Consider the following 26,751-nt stretch of genomic DNA (forward strand, 5'->3'; position numbering starts at 1 on the left):
CCATAAAATAGACTGTGATGTTTCTATCGGGATTGTATTAAACTTGCAATTTAACTTAGGGTGAACAGACATCTTGATAATGTTGAATCATCCTATCCAAGAATGGGATGTCCTTACATTTGTTCAGGTCTTATTCAGTGTCTTTTAGGAGTGTTTTAACATTTTTCTTGTATGGTTTTGCACATTTCTTATTAAATTTATTCTAAAGTGTTTCATCTTGTTACCATTGTAAATGGGATTTTCGCTACCATTCTCACCTCTGTTTATTATTTGTGTATGTTAATTCTTCATTCTCCTACTTCACTGAAATGTTACTGTGTTACTTTTATCATTGAGTCTTTGGGATACATTATTGTATTAGAGTTACTTCTCTACCCCAGCAGAAGGGAGTGCCGAGGCTGCTGGTGTCCTCCTGCCTCAGTGTGGGTGTTCTCAGGGATATTTCAGGATGGGGGCAGCTATGGGAGCTGAACTGCATGCTCCACGAGGGGAGGGTCCCTGTCTGTTCTGTCCTAGCACCTAGTACAGAGCCTGGCACAGGGTTGACGCATGGCAAACGCTGTCAGAAGACAGGGAGAGAATAGAGGCCTGCTTACAAATTGCCTGGGACTCCAGGGTAAGCAAATGGCTGTCAAGGATGCTGAAATAATATTCCCCCCACAACCCTGATGAAGAAGCATATTATAAAAGGAAAATGTGGGATCTCCACTGCCCCAGCTTGGAGCAGCAGACCAACAGCTTCCCCCTCCAGGAAGGTGCAAGAGAGTCTGGTCACCTCTCTGGCCAATTACAGAGAGGTGGAAGGGGTTCAAAGGAGCAGGAAATAGCCAGGCTCTGCTCTAGAGCCTCTACATTCATCATTCATCTAACTCACCCCTTCCGAGTCTGTGCAGCCCCTCTCCCTGTGAGGGAGAAAACAGAACCCCAGTGTTCAGGGAGGAAGAAATAGGACCAGAGAAGTGAGGTGACTTGTCCAAGGTCTCGCAGCCAATAACCAGGGACATGGGGATCCCAGCCCATGTTCTGACCCCAAAGCCCAAGCCCCACCCACAAACCCAAGTGGATCCCAAAACGTAAGGTTCTTTAAAACTTAGCAATTGATCACTGCTCACTTTTCTGGGCATTTCCTAAGATGAGCCTGGAGCTGCCAAGATCTACCCAACCCTGGCTACAGAGAAATCTGCTCTGCGCATTAGGGAAAGTGTGTGTGAGAGGTCACCTGGGCCCAGGGAGAGGGAGGTCTGCCAAGAAAAGAGACAACAGATTAGAAAACCATCAGTTCGTTGTGTAAGGAACTCCAGGGCCTCACTGGAACAAGAAGAGGAGTCAGTCCCCACAGCCTGAGAAGCAGCTGTGTCTCTCCTGGCCCTCCCTCTCATATCATAGATCTAGAGTCCCCGTGAGAATGGGAACATTTTTAAAAAGAAAAGGAAGTCCAACTGCTTGCCCCATGCTCTGTTATCCCAGAAAGGCCATGAGGTACATTTCAGAGGTGCAATCCCAAGTCAGCCTCCACCAGGCCTGGGACCAGTTCCTACTAAACGGGTCAGTCAAGAGGGTCCCCTGGTTACGTCTCTGATGGAAAGTGCCTGTTACTGTGGTTACCCCAGTACTAAGACCACTAACTGTATCACGGCCCAGTCTTCCCGGGTACCTCAGCTGAACTAACGTTTATGGGGCACTTGCTGCATACCAGGCCCTGACCCGGCCCCCTCCACATGCCAGGTCAGTTATCCTTGCAGACTTGAGAAGCGAGCAATGCTCCATTTGATAAGATAACATAACCAATGCTCAGGAGAGGTTCAAGAATGTGCCAATGTTTCTTTGAACTCCTGGATGTCCAATTCTAGAAAGCGTGAATCTAGACAGGTGGTTCTCAAAGGGTAGTCCCTGGACCAGCAGCCTCATCATCACCTGGGAAGTTGCTAGAAAACAAATTCTCAGGCCCGCCCCAGACCTGCTGAATTAGAAACTCTGGGATCTGTGTTTTAATGCGTCCGCCAGGGGATCCAGATGTTCTGCAGCTGGAGAACCATGAGCTCAAGAATCCCCTAGGGCACCAGAGCTGGGGGTCAGCAGCAGCTGCAGGCCCCTAAAACAGTGCTTCCCAATGTGAGTTCCAAGAAACACTAGCGATTCTGGAGACTGTTACAGATATTCCCCAAAGGGGGATTCTACTGTCAATCGAGTTTGGGACGGCCTGGCTTAAACACAGATTTTACCACAGCACTTTAATTAGGCTAACCTTGTGCATCTCAGAGAGCACCCAGGTGGTGGTTCCCAAATTCCCTGGGCTACTACACCCTCTTTTCTCAGAACACCTATTATCATCTCCCAGGACACCTGTGTTCCATGGAGCCCAGTCTAAGAAAAGCTAAGAAGTGCAGAAACTCAAGACAGCAGTAAATGCTGAAACCTATTCTGGATTCTACAAGATTAGCTTTCTCCTAGCTTCTTTTTAATGACAGCTTTTGCTGAGTTTACCATCTTATATAAACTGGAGGAACACAGAGTCACTCCAGCCTTAGGGGAGCGGTGGGCTTGGGGCTATTAGGAAAAGAAAGCCGCGTGCCAGTGCCCCTGAGGGCTTCGGTGAGTAAGCCACTGTGGAGGCCCAGAGGCACGGGGCGAGATATTATTATTAGATTCTCAATAATGGAGGGCTGACATTGCCAAGAGCTCGTCAATTATCTTAATAACTAACTCTTCAGGGTGGAGAGGCCAAGGGGATAGACGTCACTCATTCCACAGATAGTGAGCATTTGAAGTGAGCGCCTCCATCTGGCCCCAGGGCTCTAGGAAGATGAGGTAGTCCAGAGTCAACACGACCCAGGTGTAGACAGGTTTTGGAAACATCTACCTGCTCTCACAGCTGTCAATACCTCAGTCCTTCCCCAGGTCTGACGGCGGGAGTTTGTGGGAGTCCCAGGAAGGGTCTCTGACTGATGCCCTGGGCAGGGGACACTCACTCCTCATCTCGGAGAAGGGTCCAAGTGGAAATGAAAGGGGGAAGGAAGAGAAAGGGAAAAGGAAAAGCAGGCTGGTGACATCATTTCCCAGGGTCCACAGTTAGTGAGGGCCTCCGGAGAGCCAAGCCATGGGAGTGATCAGACCGGTGGTCTCTGCCCTCACAGGGCTCGGCCCAGGGCGAGTGAAGCCCAAGGGAAGCAGGCTGAGCTGAGGACACAGCAGTACCAGGCGGCGAAGAGGATGTGACATGAGGGCAGAAGAGATGGAGAGGTGGGGCCCAGGGGGCACAGCAGCACTGAAGCCAGATTTTGTGGTCCAGCCTGTGGGCGTCAACTTCCCTCTTGCCTTTCCTCCACCTCCAAGGCCTCTAGCCAAGTCCTGTTAGAAGCTTCCAGCTTATCTTAGTTATGCCTTGCAAAGTTGTGACTTGAATTAAAGTGTGAATGAGGGAAAGTATGTCCTCATGCCAACATCAGCTAGAGGGGGAGCTCCAGTGCCATCTCGCACAGTGAGGCCCCTGGAGCAAGGAAGCCACGAACCAGGATGTCCAACTCGTAACAGAAAAGCAGAAAGAGCCCTGGATCCTGACGGCCTCAGGGCCGCCACACCAGCCCTGGACTGCACTTCTTTTATGTGAAAGAGATACCCTTCTATCTCATTTTTTTTTAATCACCAGGCACATGAAATATTTCTGAATGGTTCTAATCATGTATTATAAATGTAAAATTAAAAAGCTTAAATGTAAATTGGAATGATCTCACTAAAAATGATGACTGAAAGAAAATGTATATGCCGTTCAAGATTTTTTTGAAAATTAGCAAAAGTTAAAGCAGCTGAGGCAGCTCTGGGGCGTACTCACTTTACGCCCTACGGAACCCCGCCTCAGGGTAAGAACGGGGCGATACCAGCAGATCTGGAATGTTATTGCCCTGGCTTGCCCTGCCTGGCAATCCAGGCATGCCAGCCCCCGCCCCTTGCTCCTCCCGGCCATTCCTGGGAATCCCTGGGGAGTGCCTCCCTCTGCTCGAAGAACTAGGCCCCGTGCCCACTATGTGCCATCTCCCCTTCTCCTGCCCACTTGCAGCAGTGTTCTTAACTGCTCTGTGACCCCTGCTGCCACCAGCCCAGCCTGCCGTATGGGGAAAGCGACCCTCGTGCGAGCTGGACTCCAGCCATTTCATGTGACATCTTTGGGCTGGGAGATGTTTGCAACCAGGCCCGGCCACTGCAGATACACACAGCATCCTCTCCATGACGCCAGCATGGAACGATGGTGAGCTCTTTTGGACCCACACCTCCCATGTTAGGAAACATGGTGTTTAAAAAATAAAAACACATTATCCTACTGGCAAAAGGCTGTTGCAAGGAGCTAAAACCACTGGCTGAGGAAGCACTCCAAAATTAAGCACTTCAAAATTTAGGTGAAAGATTTATTGGCTACAACAGAACAAGACTTTTTTTTTAAAAAATCACATTACCCCTGAAACAGATGTTCAAAATGAGCTGTGGGGAAAATCCTGGACTTTCACTTACAAATTCCCAAAGACAGCCCCGGCCTGTCACCATACCCGGTTGCAGAAGGTCTCGCCTCCCCCAGGTTTCTGGTCCATCACTGACAGTGAGCTGAGAGACACAGCCCCCACGCTGGGCTGCTGCCCCTCATCCTGCCGACATGTCCCAAGAATTGGTCCAGACAGGCAGGGCCGGGAGCCAGAGTGCTTGCCCTCTTAGCACTCGCTCTGGGACTGGACCACCAGGGGCACCTGTCACTATTGAGCAGCAGACTGTTGCAAGCACAGGTGCTAGAGTCACGCGGAGGCGGGGACCAGGCCTTCCAACCTTCACCTACACCAACCGCTGCTCGGGAGGGGCCGAGGCCTGTCTCCCCAGACTTCAGTCGACCCTCTCCGGTGTGCGCAGCCAGTCTTCTTGAAGCTCTCCCCGCCTGCCTCCAAAACATCAGAAGCCTTTGCTGGCAAGCCCCGACTTTCCTGTCCAGACTGTCCCCAGAGAGAACGTTCTTCCTTTCTCTTGCTTCCTACTTGACTCAAGAGACAGCTGTGCCTTCAATGCATTGTTGCAGCTGAGCAAAGCTACGATATTTTCCACGTCAATAAAGATGGTTTCATGTTCTATGGCCCAAGGTGTCCCCTTAGATGGAAAACATTTCAAAAAGAATGAAGGCTACTTGTGTCTCTCAGTAATTCCAAAGGTGAAGCTCCTCGCACAAAGCCACAAGTAAGGGAGCCCCAGAACCAGGGCCGGTGGTCCCACGCCCCAGCTGGCACTGGGCAGGCCAGCCAGGTGCCCACAGTCATTTCCCTGACGTGGAATTGGCAGCAGCTCAAGCAGGACCTTTGTCACCGAGGAGACCGAGCACCATTCAGGAGCCAGCGCGTGATTCTCCCAAGGACGTGGAAGTCTAGATGATGGGGTGGTACAAGCTGCAGCAGCCTTATGCTGGGACACTACTAAATGCTGGCCTCGAGCCAAACACAGCACAATTTTGTAAACATCTAGAAATGCCAACTGTCCTCAAGAACTGCTCAAATAATGAGAAAATGATGATAGCGGCTCCAAGCACCCCTGGCTCTCCCCACGCAGATGCAAGGGTCTCCAGCAGCGGAAGGCAGGGCTCTCAGGCTGAGGCAGCCTGGGGCAAGAGAACGCTCTGGGGTCACCAAAAGTCTGAATGGTGCTGACTACACTGTTACTGGCTGTGTGACCCTGAGGAGTCCCTCAGCCCCTCTGAGCTTCAACTTCCTCCCCTGGGATGTAAGACCACTAACCTCGCCCTCCTGGGTGGTCTGAAAGGTTAGAGACCATGAGCCCAGCATAATGTCAGACGGCTCTTCCCTTCATTAGAGGGACCCAGCAGTGGGAAACCACGAGGAGAGGCCCCAGGGAGAATACAAGGCTGTGAACACCAAAGGGCACAGCAAACCCATTGGTGCCATTTGTCATTTACCCACAAGTGCCAGAAACTCAGGATAAAGACACTGGCAAAGGAGAAAGGACCATTAGGAAAACAAATCTGGCCATATATAAAGCCCTCCCGAGAGTGGATTTTTCTAAATTGCTCCTAATAGCTAACTGGGCAACAGCAGGCATTTTTCTGGCAGGATCTTTCCTGTCCTACGGACCATGCTTCCAATTCTCTGGAGTTAATATTCGGTCCCGGTTGTGTTCAAAGAGTTCTAACATTTTCTGCATGTTGTGGTCAGCCTCGATCACCTGGAAATTAAACACACGGGTCACAGGGCTGCACCTGACCTCAACATCATCCTCTCTTCACAGACGAAGAGAGAGATGGAGGCAGGCAGATGAGGCGGGGAGAGGCAGAGAAGCCCAAGGTCACAGGCAGACGAAAAGGGAGGTCAGGGCCAAACAGTTCTAGGTCAATCTACATGCTCCACTCTATTCTCACTTAAGAATCCATTACAGTGGTCCCTGCAGTGAGCTCACAAATGATGTTTTTTCTCATCATTTTATATCGTCCACTTTTCTGTAATGAGGGGAAAAAAAGACTTTACTTCTTTAAAAACCCACTACAGTAATATCTCACTTTCCAGCAACCTCACTGCCTGGAAGAGCCAAGGTGTTTGAGCAGCCCAAACAGACGTCCCCAAGGCCACGCACAACAGTTTGTGCCTGGCCCTCCTGCAGATCCTGCACCGTATGCACGTTTCACTGTGTGCAGACGGGTCTTAGGGACCCATCTGCCTGCCTAAAGAAATTTGGCAGCAACAAATCAGAAAAGGAGGCGACCAGGAAGTGGGGAAGCATGAGTGGAGCAGACACATCAACACAGTGAGAAATGGTGAGCGTCAGCAAAAGGGAGGGTCACCAGAAAGCACACACAGGAACTCAAAGGCATTAGTAGTCTGGGGCAAACAGTCCTACACACCTCAGCACCTCCTAAGGGCATCACTGTGTGACAGCCCAGAACAGCACCGCCTGCTCCTTCAGATGCCCTGGGTCACCAAGAAAAGGTGCGTGAGGCTCTGTGCCTGCCATCCACTGAAGAAGGGACGGTCATGTCAGAAAGGCCACCATCCCAAATGGTTAAAGCCAAAACTCAGGTCTAGAGGCTTCAGTCATCTGGAACACTCCTTTACTGATGATGCTGGATAAGTGAGATGCTACTGTGGTCACTGTTGTAATGACACTGGGACAGACTGCCTTCTCTCAGACCTGTCCGACTCACTCTGGGACTCAGTCCAGAATGGGGACCGTGAGAGACAAAGAGACCCTTCCCCCTCCCAGCTTCCTTTTTCTAAATTCTCCGAAGGACTCGGCCCTTCCCCAGACTGAGAGTGGATGACATTCCCCAGGTCACTCTTCCTTCTAGAAAAGTCTCCTGCCCTGTCAGGGGGACTTACCAGAACAGGGGCCGTGACGGGGAAAAGGCCTCCTTTGATGAGCCACTCTTCGTAGAGGTGGTGAATCGCATCCAGGTACTCCTGCCGGGAAACACACACACATGCACGTCGGGAGTGCGAAGGGGAGCAATCCTCTCCCACCAAGGGGCTCAGGCAGGTGGGACAAATGTCAGTCCATGGGGCAGCAGCTTGCACAAAGGAGCCTGGGACAGCCGACCTGGCTCAGGCGGCCGGTGACAAACACGGCTGCGCACCCCACTGGCCAGCCCATGCACTGCAATGGTCAGAAGCATCACTCCGGCCACACGTCTCATCCCTCGGGTGCACTCTGCTCCGCTGCTGCTTCAGACGCACCCTCCTGCCCGGCTCCTCTCATTTACTGCCACTTCCCCAGCAGCAGGGCCACTAGTTCCTTCACGGGGGGTGGAGTGTCCATGGCCATTCCCTGGCCAGGTGTCCCAGCCCTGGGCCGCCTCTGAACCCTCCCCTCTGTCCTTCCCAACAAGAGGACTGTGACCCCCATGGCCTAGAAGCCCCACTCCCGCTGCTTCCAGCCCACCAGACAACTTGCAACCTAGGAATCCTCAAGACCATAAAGACCACCGACTTCAGAAAGCTCAACAAGGTGGAACCCAGGAGAAAAGAGGCCCAGACACACCCCCCAGCCACTCGTGCCTCTGCGCCAGACAGGAGTGGATGGCACGCTCTCCCATGCACAGACCAAGGTGCTCTTGGCCACCCAGGAACACCCCCTCCAGGGGCCCTGTACTCGCCAGCCCAGCAGCTGTAAGCATAAACCGCACTGCCGCCTTCTCATCCACCATCGAGTTCTCCCTCAGCCACAACAGAGAGATGTGTCCTGTAGGCCTTGTCAGAACCGCTAAGACAGTGGCTTAGATAATGGCTTGGAGGGACTCCAGCCTGGCATTTCTTCAGAACATCTGGGTCTCCCACAGAGCTGCCGGGCCCCATCACAGCACGGTCTGGCCCCGCTCCACTGTGCCCTTCCTTCAACCACTCCTGTCTCCAGGATTTCAAAGGCGCTGCCAAGAGCAAGGCCCAGGCCTTCACAGCGGGAATCTCCCATGCTGGTGCCCAGGCAAACCAGGCTGGGCAGGCCTTCAGGAGCTGGACAGGCCTTCCAGGGCCCCCAATCCAGCCCATCTGGAGCTCAGTACCCCATGACATCCCAGTAAATGCTTGCCCGGCCTCTGCCTAAGTCCTTCCAGGGGCAGCTTCTCACATGGGACATTCAGGTCAATATTAACTGAGAAACTCCTAGGTGCCAGGCCCTGGGACACATGCCAGGGACACTGAAGGAATGAGATCTCATCTTAAAAAGCTCAGTTTAGCGAGGGATGGGGAATGAATGGATAAACAAACAGTTTTAGTATGTTTATCCTAAGGGCTGTGATCATAGTAAGCCCAGGGGCTAGGGAAGCAAAATGGAGGGAGGTCAGGGAAGGCTGCCTGGAGGAGGTGACATCTGAGCTGAACTCAGAAGGCAAAAGACCCCACTACGCAAAGGCACATTTGTGTAACTCCATGGTGCGTGAGTGTGTATATGTGTGTGTGTAGCCACAACTAATTCTTTTTGGCCCCAGTGTGAAAGCAAGCAGAAGGAGATAAAGCCAGTCATGCAGGATCTGGTACAGCATGCTACAACGCGGGGACTTTATCCTAGGCAGCAGCGAGGCACTGAAGGGTTTTTGGCTAGGAAATTGCCTGAGTGTTTTTCTGTATTAGAAACATCAGCCAAGCAGCAGAGTGCAGGCCAGACTTTGGAGGGGGCTGTGGGGAGTGAGACCAGGGCGAGGAGAGCAGTCCAGGCCGATTACAACAGTCTCAACGAGTGGACGTGGCCCTGAGCCAGAACCCAGTAGGGGGAAGCACTGGGCAAACGCTCGTGGGGGCCACCTCTGAGCCAGGCACTGTGCTAAGCACTGGGGATGCAGCAGGGAGCACAAGGGGACATTCTAGCAAGATCCAGAGAAGGGCAGAGAGGGGAGCAGCCTTCAGGAGGTGAACCGGACAAGCCCTGGTGACCCCTGGACTGGACGGGGAGGAGGGGAGGGTGCAGAGCACGAGGTCAGGGACACGGGAAGCGAAGCAGAGCTGGACATCGCCAGGGGTCTCCAGCCACAGAGGAAGTCAGAGCTTGCACTCTGATATGCTCACTTCCTGTTTCTCTCTCTGTGACTACACAAGGATCTCAAGGAGGGTGGGGCCGGGCTGGGGCAGAGGTGGTTTCCCACTTCATCTCTAACCGAGTTAAAGGGCGCTCTTACCAGCGGAATGACCTTCTCCTCTTCCCTGCATCGCATCTTTAACCTCTGGTAACAAGTCTCAGGAGTGGTCCGAAGGTAAACTGAGATTGAAAACAATTCATAGCTCTAAGCACTCTGTTCCTGGCTTGGAAGCGAAAGCCACAGAGAGGGGAAGGAAGGTGTGGGCAAGGCGTGGGGAGAGACATCTGCCAGCAGCTCTGAGCAGCAGCCACAGACCAGGGTCAGCTCGCAGCTTGACCACTGACCAGCTACGTGGCCTGACAGGCACCTTGACCCTCATATCCTGACTTTCATTCCCTTTCCATGTCACCAGCCCCATGGGGTCGCTGTGAGTCTGAATGAGCCTCCACACACAGACAGAGCTTAGCACAGGGCCTGCACACAGCGGGTCTCAAGAAGTGTCCAGGTTCTGGCCCTCCTCTCTCCCTTACAAACTAGAAAACCCACCAAATCAAAATGGACCCAGGAGAGAGCAGCTTGAGGAAGGCCAGGGTGCTTCTCCAAGAGGGACAAGAAGCCCCAAATTCTGCCTGACTTTAGGGAGAAAGCTGAACTACTGTGGGGAGCCAATCACAGGTGGTTAAGGTGACTACCTGCTGGCTGGGGGCCTGGACAAGCACACCCTCGCTGGGCCCAGGGGCGGGAGGCAGGGAGGGAGGCTGGGGAGGGGAGGCTCACCTATCAAATCGACAGACACATCAATGTTCCTCACGATCCAGTCAAACCACTCCGACAGAACCACATAGTCCACTTCAGGCATCTTCCCGCTGCAGTGAGAGTTGTAAAGGTTTGTTCGCCCATAAGAAAGCTTCTGGGATATGCCATTCCCCAAAAGGACCTGGGGATGGCTTTCATTGAAAGGGCATGGCCAAGGGCACCGAGGCCTGGTGTGATCCACATGATATTGGATGAGTAGTGATGCCAGGACCCTAAACACCTCCGACCTTCCACTGCCTGGGGACGGGGTATGGTATAAACACACCAAGCGGCACGGCACTGCCCGGTGGGAGAACTCATCTGGATCTGAACTCCAAGCAGAGAAAGGGGCTTTGAAGGCCATTCCCTGAGAACAGGGACAGTGCTCAGGTTGGGAGGCAGAGCAGCAAACCAATTTCACCTCTGGAAACTTATTCTGTGAAATGACCATGGATACCACTGTAGCACTGTTTAAAATAATTAAAAACTAAGTCGTGGGCCTGGCCCCATGGCCGAGTGGTTAAAGCTCCACAGCTCTGCTTTGGTGGCCCAGGTTTGCGAGTTCAGATCCTGGGCGCAGACCTGCTCCACGCACAGCCATGCTGTGGTGCTGTCCCACATACAAAAGAGAGAGGAGGACTGGCACAGGTGTTAGCTCAGAAGGAATCCTTCCCAGCAAAAAAAACACAAAAAACACAAAAACTAAATCTTGTACATCTACATAACAGAAAACCATGCAGTAACTGAAAGATGACATTGTAAAATAATTTTTAATGACATGGAAAATGCTTATAATCTAATGTTCAATGAAAACAGCAGGCTATAAATCTGCGTAGATAGTATGACCCAACCATATTTTCAAGAGTATTCACTCACACATTTTGAAAAAACACTGGAAGAAAAACCCCAAAATGTTAACAGTACTTTTCTTTGAGCTTTAGGACCATGGGAGACTTTTATTCTTTTTTTTTTTTACACCTTTCTGTACTTTCCACAATTGAACAACATATTAGTTCTCCAATCAAGTGAGGGGGGGACATTACTATGTATTGAAAGTGTTATCTGAAAAATAAAGGAAGGAAGAAATAAAGAAAGGGCCAAAGAGTGAAGAGAGACCTGGCGTCCATCCCTGACTCCTGCGGGCTTCCTCAATCCCAGGAGGAAACAAACAGGAAGGGGACAGAAGGAACGGCAGCAGATGGAGGAAACAAGTCCATCCACAGCTGAGCGAACTTCAAGGGCCCAGGAGAGGAATTACCCATCCTGGGTACCATCTTGGATCCTCTGAGAACTGGGTTTGGTGAGACTGGCTACGGGGCGATATGGACTGAGCTGTGTGCCGAGGCGGACTCCTGATTGTTGACTAAAGAAAGGGGGCAGGGGAAGAGCCCAGTGGAGGGGTGGCCCAGAGCCGGCCCCCTGCCAGGTGCTGTGAACTGACTCCTACCTGGTGGGAGGAGGTGGGCAGGGATGGGCACGGAGGGAGGCAAGAAGCTGGCACTGCCACAGCCATTTGTCACCATGAGGGAATCATACTGAAGCCACGAACAAGACAGAGTAAGAAAACACAGAGAAAAAGGGCCAGAACCACAAAATGAAAGCAACCCCAAAGCCCCTAGTTAAGAGAGCCAGTAACTACCTCATTGTTCAGGCTACATTGAGTTGGGCTTCAGCTAGTTGCAGCTGAGAGTATCTGACGTTCAAGAAACCAAATCACTCTCTCAACATGTTTTCCTTCTCTGGGAAACAAACTATGTTGTTCTCCAGAACAAAATTGACTCCAAGGGAATAAGGATTTGCAAAAAGGAAGGTGCAGATCAGCCCTTCCTCTTCTCCACCAAACACACAGCCCAAGGACACAGGACACACAGGCAACTCAGGGCGGTGAGCCAGTGAACAGCGCAGAGGGAAAGCTGCCCCAAACAGTCTCCCGTGTCCCCAAGCCACAGCCAGATGTCAGACTTTGCTCTTGGAGGACTCCACGTGTATCTGCACAACTCAAGAGAGATTCTGTCAAATCCCAGAGCTGGGAGGATCCCCATAGCTATGACCACAGAACCGAGCCACAGTTCAGGCCACACGTAGCACAGTGTTAACCAAAACCCTACCAACTACCACCACAGAAAAGCGTCACGTGTGCATGGAGGTACACGGAGATATGCAGAGGGGGCTCACACCTGCGGGGGTCTCTGGGGCCTGAGAGCCACTGCTCCCCTGGAAATTGTCTCCAGGTGGTCTCAGGACACCTCCTGGGTGGCTCAGGGGCCTCCCATCACCTCCTCCCAGCCCATGCTGGCTTCCCCCACCCGGGGCTGAGAGCAGACAGAGGAGGCAAGACCTCCCTTTCCGATGCTCCTCTGAAGAGGGCCTCCATGGGGACAGTGCTCTGGGGCGGCCTCCCCGAGGGCAGGGTCGGTAGGCAGACCCGCAGAAAACCCCTTCCAAGACTACGGCAGTGATGTGCTGGAAGGTGCAGGGGAATCTGGGACAACTGGCCACTGGCTGAGCTGAGTGAGGATACAGAAGCCAGGTGTCCACGATTCTCAGGGATGTCAGGCAGCAGGTGCTGCTTGCTCCGCATCTGTGGTTTTCCGCCCAGGAACTCCTCCCAGTTCCTCCAGGGTCTGGCTTGCGAATGAGGCTCCCAGCACCACTGACAAGCCACTGCTTTTATTTCCACGGAACACACAGACGGTGGCACCTCTATACAGAAAACCCAGCCTCATGTCTCACCGACAGTGGACTGAGAGGGTCACAGTGCCTCCCCCTTATCCCAGGGTGGCAAAATTGAGGGCTTGGGTCCACATGAATCCTGCTGTTTTGTTTGGCACAGTATGCTGCCACTTGCCCCTGAGGCCCAGAGAGCCCCCAGCTTGCACATCACAGGCCAGCACAGAAATCTCACACACAAATGCCAGCCACCTCGTATACATTCTTTTCTTTTCTTTTCACAAGACCTTGTGAGGTCGATTTTGGTCCCAATTTATAGATGAGGAAAACTGACGCCCAGAGACACTAAGTTCGACTCGGTCTCAGCAGGGAGTCAAGCCTGGCTCTCCGTGGCCCCCAGACCCATATACTGTCCGTTGCATCACTCACCCTCCCTGGCTTGTCAACTGAGGGGACTGTGCTGGATCACGTCCAGTGTCTCTTTGGTCTCAGCTCAAGCAAAGCCACAGCTCTCAGGCCCACGACCCAGGCCATGAATCCCCGGTCTGGACCAGAGCGAGGGAGGAGTCCAAGCCCCAGGGCCAGTCAGGGAGGTAGGAGGACCTGCCTATTGTCCCAAATGCAGGGTCTTAATCAGTGTCCCCGACCACCAGCCCCAGGTGAGTCAGCATGTCACCTCCCCAGCCGGGCCCCACCCAGTTTCCTCACTTCTGTTCTTAGAAAACGCCAACCACATGATCTTGCAAAACCTTCGTGGTTCAATTATTCAGCCCACGGGATTCAGGCCACACAATTGCCTGCGAGGCCACGTTAGCTGTGTGAGTTTTGCTCACCACCTTCAGCTTTCTACATCAGCCAAGTGCCCACACCTCAAATGTTCTTTTCTTTAAGGAGACTGTGTAACCAGAATCTTCCTCTTCAGCAATCTCAAACCCCCCACACTCACTGGGGCGGGGGCCGGAAGAGGCAGTCTCTCCCAGGGGGAACTCCTCACTTGTTCTAGGCCCCATAGGCAAGAACGCCTTTTGAGAAATTTTGCTTTGGGGATGCAGAGCTCCAGTCTGTGGGCTTTTCTGGGCCCCCGAGCCTGCAGCTGCAGAAGCAGCGCCATGTCTGTAGCAGTCCTTTCCACTTGGGACCCCAGATTCAAGACCCAGGTTGCAAGGGCTTCAGAGAAAGATGAAAGGACCAACCCCAACACTGAAGGGGCAGCAGCAACTCGTCCCCTGCCTGATGACAGAGCTGTCCACACACGAGCTCCCAGGCAGCAGCTAACACCTCACATGTGCCGTCTGTGGTTTCTACTACCCAGCTGAAGTCCCCACAGGTGGAAACCAAAACATCCTATTCTAGGTACGGGCAAAGGACCCAGCCAAACTCAGTTCTAGGTTTCTTTTGGTTTAGGCTCAAAATAATGGTAACCTGTATTTTTGGGGAGCACAAACCTCTCAAAACATCTACTTTCTCAATAACCCTTCACTGTGGATGACCCACTGCCTCGAGAGAAGCTGGAGCTGTCACGAGGGTGACACAAAGACAGGCCACATTCTATTCTTCCTCCCACCCGTCACTTCTTTAGCTCCAGCCAAAAACACTTTTTACACTGCCCCACTCCTGACCTAGGTAGGAATAAACCCAAGACCCTCAAAACAAAGACAACAACAAAACTCCAACAACCAGAACCTGAAGCAACAAACGTGAAACGAAGAAACCACAGGCGGTGCAGGAAAAAGGAAAGCCTGCCCGTGAAGATCACCAGGGTGGGCCGCCTGGCCCCAAAGACAACGCACAGGGCTGGGCTCTTGCTCTCATGACCCCAAAGGCCCAGGTGAGGCCACAAGGAAGCCATGGGGACAAAACTCCAGGGGGAAAGGGCCAGATGTTGGGACAGAGGGCTCCTTGCGGGCCACCTGGCTGTGGGCTTCTTCTGAGGCCTGCCCTTCCAAGAGTGATCCCCCGCCAGCAGGAAGGAGGGGGGGGGGCCTGTTGGAAATGCAGGCTCCCGGGCCCCATCCTGGAGTCAGTGAAGCAGCATCTGCATGTTAACAAGATACGCAGTGACCTGTGGGAGAAGCCGACCGTAAGGCCTGGGGGAAGAGGCAGAGGCCTGACTCCCCTGAGCCAGCACCTGGGGGCTCCAACAGGCCTGAAGCCTCTGGCCTGAATGAGAGAAATCTAGATGTCTCTCGCCACCGGCTCGTTACCTCCGCCCCACACAGCAGAGCACAAGGCAGCTCACCCATCAGTTTCCCGCCCAATCAGGAAGGAGCAGGGGACTACTAACCCCTTCTCAGTTCCTCATCTGCCCAACAGGGTCCACAGGACCTACCTCAAAGCTGCCTTGACAGTTCAAAGCAGGGGAGTGTGAAGAACTGGGCCATAAATGCAGCTCCTGTCCACGGCCCCGACCTGCTCCTCAGCCACCTATGCAAACGCCCTGACTTCCGGAACAGAGATGACCTGGGCCAGTTCACAGGACAGTCACCTGCACTGGGAAGGGACTTCTCAGTGCCCCTCCCTTGGTTCTCTGCCTCCTGATCCTGGGGACTCTGGGGCATGTGGCTGAGAGAGAGGGAACTCCAAGCTACACACTAAGCATGGTGCTCGCCACAGATACAGACAGAAGAACCCATTACGGAATAGAATGCAAAATCCAAATGAATGTCCAAGATAAAAGAAGAGACTTCAAAGAAATCTCCAGTTTATTAGTGGGCTGCTTCGGGCTCACAGGCTGGGAGGGCAGCTGGGGAAGCAGCCGCCTGAGTGTGCTTTCCTCTGCCTTTGGGGGACTTCAGTGAAAGGGTGTGAGGAGCACCGCCTTCTCCCATCTCCCTGAAACCCAAGTGGGGGACGGCCTGGCCCTGCAGGGTGCCACAGTGCTCCCAGCAGCCTCTGGAGTGCCCAGGCCATGTGCCAACCAACAGCCTTTGGGCTTCATCACCTGATACCTGCCATCCTCTCGAGGCTCCAACAGGGTCTTCGGGGCTCTCCCCGCGCTCTGGAGGCTGTATGAACTTAAAACAACTAGATCCCAAGAACAGAAATGAGGAGACTGTAAATTTCTTTCATGGTTCACTGTACCATAGAAATCCTAACACAGATACCAGGCACTGTGGGAGGGCCAGGGGGAGGCACAAATATGAAGTTACCACGGCAGGAAAAGACCTCAAAAATATTAAAAGCTACAGCCTTTTCCTGCACCACACACAAAATAGCCCAGGGCAAGGCCCATGTTGTCTGGACCAAAGCCCTAGACCACAGCCACAGAGGTTAGGAAATACAGAACCGCCCCTCAGAAGCGCTGGAATGAAGGACTCGGGGTGTAGGTAGCCAAAGCCCTCGGACATCAGCTAAAGCTGCTGCCTGAGACAACAAGCAATGACGAATGTCTCCTAGGGAGGCGCTGGGCAGCCTGCAGCTGGCTGGGGTGGGGGGGTGGGCAGCAACTGGCAAAGTCCATGAAGACCAAGGTGAACGAGGATTTGCATAAGGGTCACAAATCCTAAACCAGGCAACTGTTCCCAAGGCTCTCCAGGAATGGACAACAGGAATTAGAGATGAAAAGGCTCAGAGAAGTTTAGGAACTCGGTCGTGCTCACAAAGACTGCAAACTGCAGAGCCAGGATGGGCCCCAGGTGACCTGACTCCCACCCTACTCTCTCCCTCTGACCTCTGGTCATTCCACCCCAGGTTACCCGCCTCAAAAAGAGCCGCTGGCTGCCACAGAAAACCGACCAAGCTGACTGCGATTAGAAAACAGAGAAGCAGCTAAGCGAAGGTCACAGGGACCCTCCCCTACTGCCCAGGGTCCACTCCGCAGGCCACACTTTCATCAGAGCAGTAAATAAACACCAAAGGGGCTCCCTTGTTCTCTTCTCTTCTCTCTTGGGCCTGTCCTCCCTCTGGCAGAGGCACTAATGAGCAGGGAGCAAAGAAGAGCGAAGGATTAAATAAAACTAGCAGAGGACACCTCCGCCTCGCTGGAAACCCAGGCAACTGGGGGAGGATGGGGTTCGAGCATCAGGAACACTGCCTGCTGGGAGGGCAGAATCCACAAGAAAATTCTGAGGTCAGAGGACAAAGCTACAGTCAGGACTTGCCCTGGCTGCTGTGCCTGACCCCACATCACCAGCTTAACGCTCGAAGTGGACAGGGGCAGAGCCCATCCAGTCGTTTTAGAGCCACACAGGCCCGACGACATGAATCCATGACAGCTCAAGACCCAAAGGAGAAGCCTTTTTAGTGGCCCCCCTCAAAGGACAGGCTGTAAAACAGCTGGGGCCGCAGCCTGGGGCACAAATCGGGCTGGAGACCAAAGAAGACCCACAGGTCCCACCAGCCAACAACAGTCAACAATATCAACCAGGGGCTGGCTCTGTGCTGGATCTGAGCCAGGCAAGTAAACCAGACGTGGTCCCTGTCCGCAAGGAGCTTATGGTCCACTTGGGGGGACACGCAAAAGACAGACAAATAAACATATACTAAGTTGAACCACACGAAACTGCCATTTTTATAAGTCAAACTGGTCAAATATCAACAGTATCACATGGTTCAACCTAATTGAAGTTGTCTTAAATCCAAGGAAGGAAACCAGCAAAAACAAGTAATCAGGGTAACAAAGGTCTTGAGTGATCTGGACAGGGCGGCCGGGGAGGGTCAGGAGAGGGACGTTCAGGACCACAGCTGCAGATGAGAAGGAACAGGGAGCCGACGCAGAGAGGAGAGGGCAGAGATCAGGACCAGCTCCACTAGGGAGTAAGAGCAGCGCCCCAAAGCTCAAAGCAGGAAGCGGCAATGTGGGGGGTTGGCAAGGAGAGGGGGACCAGGCACACAGCTTCCCAGGAGCGAGGGGCATGAAAGGAGCTGAAGCGTCAGACCACAGCCTGCAGCCCATTTCCCCAAGACCCCTAAAAATCAGCAGTCAGCTGAGCACAGGAATGGAGGGCCCCTCGCCTCTGAGGCCTCAGCACTGTGGGCCACCAGAAGTGCCCCCCAGCTATGTCCATACGGCAGAGTTTGCTCCCATGAGGGCAGGACACAGTTTTGAGTGAAACCATAACAAACATGACGCACACTGTGCTGGACTGATGGCTCTAGCTGCTCCAAATCTTCATCCTTCCCTGCGCCCTGTATCCTCCCATTTTGCCAGGTCACCCACAAGGGCCCTCCCACCTCTCAGACTCGGGTCTGCCTGTGTGACCTGCTTTGGCCAATTGGACATTAGCACATGTGAAGCAGAGCCCTGAAAAAGTGTTTATGCATTTCCACTGGTGCTTTTGCCCTCTGCCATCACCACGAGCAGTGAATGCCCAGGCTAGCTTGCTGGTCCCAGGAGGAGGATGAGGGCAAGAAGAGAGATGAGTCACCCCAGTCACCCTTGCCGGGGCCATCCTAGACCAGCCGACCCCCAGACATATCACTGTGCCCAGCCAAGGTCAGCAGAGCCCCCTGGCCGACCAGCCTAGATGACTGAGTGATCAGTGCAGAGAGCTGTCTGCCTCTGAGGTTTTGTGGTTGTTTGTTACATAGCATTACTGTGACAAGAGATAACAGATACAACACAGTAGGTACTCCACAGACATGGAATCCATACATATGGAGATACATCAACTGAATAAACAAGTTCCAATTTCACTTCTGAAAATTAGTGGTTTAATAAAAAATTATCAGTTGTGCAAACTACGATACCTTCTATACAGGTTTTCCACAAAAATGTATCTTGCGCTGTGAATCGACCGCTCCATCAACCGTACCGGTGATGTCTAAAAGAAAACAAGAAGTGATTCACTAACACAGGCAAAGAGGAGGAGGTCAGGAAGCCTCGAAGAATGCCTGTTGCTCCCCCTGCCCATGGTCTGCGCTGAATACAAGAACAGAGTGAGACAGTCACCAGAGGAGAACAGTATGTCCCACATTAGGCTCGGCAGTGGCCCTGCCTGGGCCCTGGACCCTCCCCACACCCTGAAGCTCAGCGGCCAGTGCAGCAACACAGGGGCTGAGGGCTTGTCAGCAGCAGCCTCTTTCACAGGGGAGGTAAGGCTCAACTGCATTGTGGGTTTGGGGAAGTGCTAGAAAAACTGCTGAGTGCCGTCCCGCAAAGTGTTGTCAAGTGCAAAGTGTGGCTATTATGGACCTAAATAGGGTGCATGTGCTTAAGTGGAGGGATTGGAATGCCTGAGGTAGAGCTCCAAGAGGGCTGGGGTGCAGGTGACATTCTGGGGACTCTGCCATTGGTGCCTGAGGGTCTGGCTTTGTGGAACCCCACAGAGATGCCAGACCTGCCAACTTCGCCACCTCCTCACAGGGCTGGTTGGGGATCACTGGAGCCCTTTGGAAACCGGGAAGGACTGTGCCCAGGAGGGAGGAGGGTGACCCTGGTGTTGTCCCTCTCTGCCAGGGAGCTCACGCTCTCCACAGATGACCTTTGCCTTTGTCAGTGTCCCTCTGGGAAGCAGGAGGGCCCTTACTCCTGACGCCAACTGGGCAAACACTGCTGTCACTCAGCCTGGCCCACAGAACCCACGGGGCCTGGATCAGAAAATCAGAGGCAGACTCAAAGCCATAACCCAGGAATTCCTGACTCTCTGTCTGTCTGTCCCCCTGGCTTCCTTTCCATTTTTCCATCCTCTCCTTACATATGCCTCTCCGCTGCCCACCTTTGCTAGCTCCCCATTCACCCGTCCCTCCTTCAGCTCCTCTTTCCCAGTCTGTCCATGTCTCTCTGCCTCCCTCGTGACAGGTTTCCTTAAACAGAGGAACACACATATGCCCCATATATTCAGATATATCACATACAATTTAGGTTTGCAGTTGAGTGCCCATGTGGGAAAGGGAGGGTGAATAAAGCAGAAAAAGGCCAGCCTCAGATGTTCTGATCTGCATCTTTTAGACAGATATTTGGAGAGACAGAAATTCATATGGTCCTGCTCCTATCTTTCCATTAAGACGCAGATTTGTAGAACCATAGCTGTAGCTGCAGGGGCCCAACCCAGGGTCAGACCAGCCCACATCAACGTAACTGGCTATGGGGATCGCCCGTCTCCATGGAGATTCTCCGAAGCCAGTCTCTTAGGTAGTACCTGCCGTTTCTGAACCACGGGTGCCAAGCAGGATTCCCTAGCCAGCCCTTCTCCTAAGAGGCTGCCCCTAACGACAATGTCCCTGATGGAAGAGGCCTAAGCAGCCATGTTTATGCCCCAGGATCTGCCCCAACACCTGATTGGCCCAGGGATGGACACCTGACCCAACGTGAGCCAATCAGATTCTTTCTCTCAAGAATTTGAACCAAGAACCAGGCCTTGTGAAGGTTAGATCAGTGGTTCTCAAACATGTGAGCAAAGCATGTATTAAAATGACCTGGAGAGCATGAGGAAACACAGATTGCTGGGCCTCATCTCCAGAATTTCTGATTCAGCAGGTCTGGGATGGGACCACAAAATGCGCATTTCTAACAGGTTCCCAGGTGCTGCTGCTGCTCCTGCTCCAGGGACCACACTTTGAGAAGAACTGAGTTAAATGGCATTGATCCCAGAAGTGATCGGGTCACGAAAACTGGGGCTCATATGCCACTACAGCAACTCCTTGGCTGGCTGAGGTGGGTGGGCGGGGCACTGCTGGCTGGTCTGCAGAGAGCTGCAGGAAGACACCGTCGCCCCAGAGACAGAGAAAGCTGAGCAGCACGCAAGGCCTCCTTGTGAGGTTTCCCCTCTTGGCAATCATATACCCCTTGTTTGAAGAAAATTTTAAGAAAGTTGAAACCAAGCATCTGAAACGTACCTGAGGACGAGTGTGCTGGTTCAGCATGGTGAGCTGCACGTATGTCTGCAGTGTGAGGCCCCATCGACAGGCGTCACGGTACATGAGACCCTGCAGAAGGGAGAATACAGCAATTTACCTAAAAGTGCTCCATCTGTAGGACACTGGTCTCTTTGGTCACTGATAGCCATCCATAAAACCTATATGGGGCTGAGCTGGGGCCAGAGATGAACCCAACATGGTCACAGGGACCTCAGAACAGAGTGGACAGAGACACACACTGGAACAATTACAGGACGGCCCAGTAACAGCTGTAAGGAGCCTATATAAAGTCCCCAGGGAACACTCATTCAGTCACTCAGTAAACGTTCATTGAGGGCCCTGCAGTCTTTTCTCTATTCAGCAGCCAAAGTGAGCCTGTCCAGCCTAAATCAGTTCTTGTCACTCCCCTGCTCAGAAACTTCCAGTGGCTTCCCAGTGCATTCAGAATGAAAGCCAAAGCCCTTACCAAGGCCCACAGGGCCCTAGAGAATCACTGCTATCGTCTCTATCTCCTACCATTCTTCCTCCGGCTCAGGGAGCTTCTGGCCATGTGAGCCTCCTTAGTGTCCAGCCTCAACCCGAGCCCGACCCCACCTCAGGGCCTTCATTTTGCTGTGCCTTCTGTCTGAACGCTGTCCCTCCAGATACCTGCATTGCTCCCTCCCTCACTTTGGTTAGGTCTCTGCTCCAGTGTCACCTTCTCGGAGATGCACCCCAGCTATTCTATCTAAAATAGAAGCCCCACCAGTCCCTCTCTATTGCCTGTAGGTACAAAATACTTCATGCTCCGGATTCCACTTGCTAATCATCTTATTCTGCTCTTTTCCATTTTGCTTTTTTCTCTTGGAAGTAACGAAACCCCAGCGCTCTGTGTTGAAAACTGCAGACTCCTAACTGCGGGTGAAAGATCTCAGGGAGGTCAGGAGAAACACTCCCTCTTGGCTGACGGCTGCAGAAACAACCACCTTTCGGCAAGAGAAACTCGATTCAGATAAAGTGATGAATCCAGACTTTTCACAAACATATCAGTCCTTCTCTTCTGTCCAGAATGGAAAGCCATGTCAAAGTATCTAATTCTATTCTTAAACTGTCATTGTGCCAAGGAGACTCCGACTTCTGAGACTGGGACCGTGTGGGTGAAACGTCACCTCTAACCCCTGACGTCTGCAGCTCCAGTTGTCTCACTTAATAACCCGGCCCTCGTACCTCGCTGGCTCCTAGAGATTATGTTTCTGAGGGTTCTTTATCCCCAAAGACAACGACTGGCATTCCATCTTCTCCCACATGCAGAGACATGAACTCTTTTCATGTCTCTGGGATTCTTTATTCAAAGACTCTGAGAGTCTCTGCCTGATTTAAATGACATCCTTTTACCTGCTTTAGATTTCTTCACAGCTCCTATCACCACCACCATATCTTACATTGAATTGTCTCCCGCCTCCCCACACTGGAACATTTAGGGCCAGGAGGGCAGGACCTTTGAGTTGCTCACTGCCCCAGCATCTAGAATAGTGTCTGGCACGTGGTAGGCAGGCAATAAACATTGCTTGAATGAATGAATGAACAAGCACCTACTAAGTGCTCGGCAGTGCACTATGTCCTAACAAACCATGGAAAGCCAAACTGGACACAGTCTCTGCCCCTAGTGGAACTCAGAATCTAAAGAACCACGCAAGGAGCTGCCAACTGTGTTGCTAGAAATGAGGGGACAGCCCTAGTCCCAGGTTCAAACCCAGATCTGTCATTTACCAGCCGTGTAACCTTGGGAAACTGATTTCGGCTGCAGTTTCCTCCCTGAAAAATGAAACTAATCACGGGAGGGGGGCAGAACCAACATCCCTTTCTTAAGCTCCCTCTTACAGGACCCAGACGCCACCCAGCTGTTTTAAGCAGCCAGAGCAGAGCCTTCTGAACAGGGAAGGAAGTGGAAAGGGCACAGGCTATAGACCCTGCTTGCTAGGTCTACCCTTGGGAAAGGAGGCGGGCAGCTTCACGGGGAGCCAGAGGCAGCCCCTGAACACTGCCAAGTGCAAACTGAAATCAGAGGTTTACCAAGGCACCCGGTTACTTAGAGACAGGTCCTGGGGAACTAGGCCTGAGGAGACCTGGATTCTGAAGGGTTTCTTCTAGGAGAAGTTGGGAGTAGAATGAGCAGCAGGCGATGGAGGGAGGCGAGGGTGACCACTTGGGATAGTCTAGGATGGCTGGCAGGAGGTCCCTGGGCCCTGCACACGCCCAGCCAGGCCTTAGAGATCTTTGACCTCAGAACACCAACATGCCACTATTTCCCATTTGTCCCCTCCTTCTCCCCATCCAACCCAGTTAAGAGCGAGGAAGATGCCTGGGCACGGGGCAGGCTCGGGCACCAGCACCACCATTCCCAGGCCCCTAAGGGAAAGCTGCTGGCTCACGCAGGAAACAACACACTTGCCAGAGGATTATGGCCACGGACATTTCTCCACTTGGCCACAGGCTCCATGAACACCTGCAAGGAAAGGAAACATCAGAGAGCTGCTGTTGATCAGGTCTGAGTTGTGTGAAAGCGGGTAAGTGCTGGGGGCTGGGGGGGGGGGAGTCAAGATTTGGGTGCCCAGAGTGAGCCAAAATAGTCGAGCAACCCTCCCTGCAAGGCCACATCTCCATCTAGACGTGGTTTCCTCACGTGACTTCCAGAAATTACCTGAGAACAACTCTGTCCATCCCCCTCTAAAAGTATAGCACATGTCACCTGTCTGGCTGCCTTGGGCACTTCCCGAGGGCAAGGCGGGTTCTCTCACTCCCTCCTCCATGTTCATCCTGGTCCTAATTGCCCACCACCTCGGACTGAGCAGGGAGGGGAGAGCAGCCAAGAGGGAAGCTACCTCAGGTGCTCCAGGCTGCGGCAGGAAGCTCAGTGTCCCCACTCAGGAGCTCTCCTGAGACCTTGGCAGCTTGCTCTGCCTTCGTTCCCTTCCCCTGATCTCTGCATTGGGCACAATGACAGCTAAGAGTCACATTTCTTTAGTATGCTCCCTAAACTATGCAAGAGCCTTTATGAGTGCACAGGCAAGTGCTGGAAAGGACTTAAATGGTGTTCTTGGGGCCAAGATTTTGAGAGCACCTGGATCCACTTGGGGACCTTCAAGTGCATATGAGCAGGTGCCATAGGCCACAAGAGACCAAAGGAAAGCAATGCATGGGACTGTTGAAGAGTAACCTCCCCCCACCTTTTACACCTCTGTGCCTTTGCTCATGCTGTTCCTTCTGCCCAGTATGCCCACCTCACCTCATTTCACATCAATTTTCATTACATAGAAGACTCCTACACATCCTTCAAAATTCAGTTTAAATACCCCTTCTTCTGTGAATCATTCCCTGCCCCTCCTAAGCCCCCTCTCCTTCTTCTGTGTTTTCAGCACTCTGTTCCTCTTCCCTGAATAGTGTATGCTGCACCACTCAGGCCCACCAGCAGCTGGGTCACAGGCAGCCTTGCCCTGTGGCTCCACAGGTGGCACTGTCACTCAACAAATATTTATTGAGCACCCACTGTGCCAGGTGCCATGCCAGGCACCAAGGATACAGCAAGAGCAAAACCACCCAGCCCTGCCTTCATGGAACTTTAAACTTACTGGCGGAAGCAGACATCAATCAGATCATCACAGAAATCAACATGTATTTTCAAACCCTGAGTGGCAGTATAAAAGAGGGGTACATAGGGGCCAGAAGAACCTAAACCAGGAGGGTCACCTAGTTGGGGAGGTCAGAGAGCATGGAGCTGAGATCTGAAGGCTGAGTGGTCTTCCTAAAGCCAGCAAAGCTTTCATGCTGTAGAAGAACCCAACAAGGGCATGGTCCCTGGAGCCAGACAGCCTGAGCTGGGATTTGGCTCCACCACACACGAGCCATGCGACCCTGGCCAAGCCATTTAACCTCACTGAGACTCAGTTTCCTCATCTGCAGCTGAGGAAATAACGGTACCTACCTCACAGGGACGACTCTTATAAGGATAAAATCGATTAGATAATGTATAATGAAGCCTCAACATGGTGCCTGTATTATCCTTATTAGATATTAACTGTCGCTGCTGTTACTATTGTTGTCGATCATTGGTCCAGGGTCTTCAGTGAGACCTAAGTGCTTCTAAAGTGCCAGTGAGAGTTACACCACTCAGGGCAGGTGTGTTGGGAGTCAAAAGACACCCCCCTCACCCCAGATTCGATGATTCACTAGCAGGATTCACAGGACACAGCATCGAATCGTACTCATAGCCAAGATTTATTACAGTGAGAAGATTCAAAGCAAAATCAGCAAAGGAAAAGGGCGCATGGAGCCAAGCCTCGGGGAACCAGGCACAAGCTTCCAAGGGGCCTCTCCCAGGGGAATCACACGGGACGCACCCAACTCCCCCAGCAGCTGGTTGTGACAACATGAGTGGAATGCTGACTGCCAGGGAAACTGGCCTGAGCCTGGGAGTTCCGGGTTTTTATCAGGGCTCAGTCATGTGGGCAGCCTCTGCCTGGCACATATGGAAATTCCAGACTGGCAGAAAGAAAGCAGGTGTCCAAAATAAACCATATTGTCTGCACAGTTCAGGCACAGAGAGCCGCTCCTATCGGTTAGGAAATGGTGGGAACTCTCTCCAAATCTAAGTTCCCACACGCCAGCCAAGGGCCAACCTTGCAAACCAGCCTCTCTAAGTACACAGTCTCAGGGCTGCTATGTTAACTCTTTCCTGTACGGCAGGATGTGAACACAAGCAAGACAGGGCTGTGCAATGTCTACTAGTTTTATCAAACCACATATATTTCTAATCGAAATAAAAACAGGAAAGAAAAGGAGGACAGAAAATGACTCCAACGGTATGGAAATTGTAGGATCTGTAGTAACAAAATAGAGCCATAAAAAGAAAAGATGACACCACTAAGATCTAAAACAAGGAAGAAGGGTCTTGGTGAAGAGATAATTCTTAAACATCTGTGAGGTTACTTTTAGTGATTGGATTGTAAATAAACTAGAAATTATGTTAACTGGCCACACATAGTAATACTCCCCTAATATCTCAGATGTAACACTCTAGCCATGCTCAATAGTCTGACTTCTTTCACATGCAGACTCTTCATCTAACCAGACTGTGGCACTGTTCCACACCCACACTGTCTGACACAGCGACTATGAGCTAACGTGGCTATTACAACCTGAAACATGACCAGTTCAAACTGAGATATGCTGTAAGTGTAAAATGCATCCCAGATTTCAAAGACTTAGTATGAAAAACCAAACACAAAATAGCTCATTGATGATTTTTATACTGATTACATGTTGACATGATAATATTTGGAATATATTATGTTAAATAAAATGTTCTTTTTGGGTTTTTAGGGAGTCTATTAGAAATTTTACATTACCTTACACACGTGGCTTACATTTATGGCGCGTATTATATTTCTATTGGACAGAGCTGGTCTACACCCTCTGTAAATTAGTCTGCCAAGCTTTTGCAGGTTCCTTCGAACACATACCTCAATGTCTGCTGTGTTGGAGAAGAACTCCAGGCATGTTGTCTTCCCACTTGCAATATTGCCTTCGACACAGATCTGGCAAAACACAAAAGCGTGTCAGAACCAGAAATCAAGCACCTGGGGGAATATCAGGGAAGAATTTCCAGGCAAGGGCTCCAGTGAACGGCATAATTGGTTCAGTCCAAGACTTGGATGTGTACACAAAAACCCCTGCACAGGAAACCTCTAAGGTCCTGTGGTTAGTAATACAAACAGACTGACCATCCCCATCAGTGGCAGGCTCCAGGCCCACCACCCGTGGCCACCAGATCACGGCCTCCAGAACAGATCCTCACAGTCAACTCCTAGAACATACCCAGCTTGCCCTCGTCCGCCCTAGCTCTGCCCTTCCCTGCTCTGCCCCTCCCTAGCTCTGCCCCTCCCTAGCTCTGCCCTTCCCTAGCTCTGCCC

General features: G+C 52.1%; 1 protein-coding gene across 1 annotated transcript in view; it reads right to left on the reverse strand.

Moving 5' to 3' along the window:
- Nucleotides 1-4,371: 4,371 nt before the first annotated feature.
- Nucleotides 4,372-26,751, reverse strand: part of TK2 (thymidine kinase 2) — a 26,822-nt gene continuing 4,442 nt past the window's right edge. The window contains exons 3-10 of the mRNA XM_046682662.1: nucleotides 26,302-26,376; nucleotides 23,235-23,288; nucleotides 20,783-20,872; nucleotides 18,695-18,768; nucleotides 10,319-10,407; nucleotides 9,641-9,720; nucleotides 7,353-7,433; nucleotides 4,372-6,204 (exon numbers count right to left, since the gene is read on the reverse strand). Coding sequence (XP_046538618.1) covers nucleotides 6,106-6,204; nucleotides 7,353-7,433; nucleotides 9,641-9,720; nucleotides 10,319-10,407; nucleotides 18,695-18,768; nucleotides 20,783-20,872; nucleotides 23,235-23,288; nucleotides 26,302-26,376 — 642 coding nt within the window. The 3' untranslated portion in view covers nucleotides 4,372-6,105. The remainder of the gene's footprint in view (nucleotides 6,205-7,352; nucleotides 7,434-9,640; nucleotides 9,721-10,318; nucleotides 10,408-18,694; nucleotides 18,769-20,782; nucleotides 20,873-23,234; nucleotides 23,289-26,301; nucleotides 26,377-26,751) is intronic.

Source organism: Equus quagga, chromosome 13 (assembly GCF_021613505.1).
Source record: "Equus quagga isolate Etosha38 chromosome 13, UCLA_HA_Equagga_1.0, whole genome shotgun sequence".
NCBI lineage: Eukaryota > Metazoa > Chordata > Mammalia > Perissodactyla > Equidae > Equus > Equus quagga.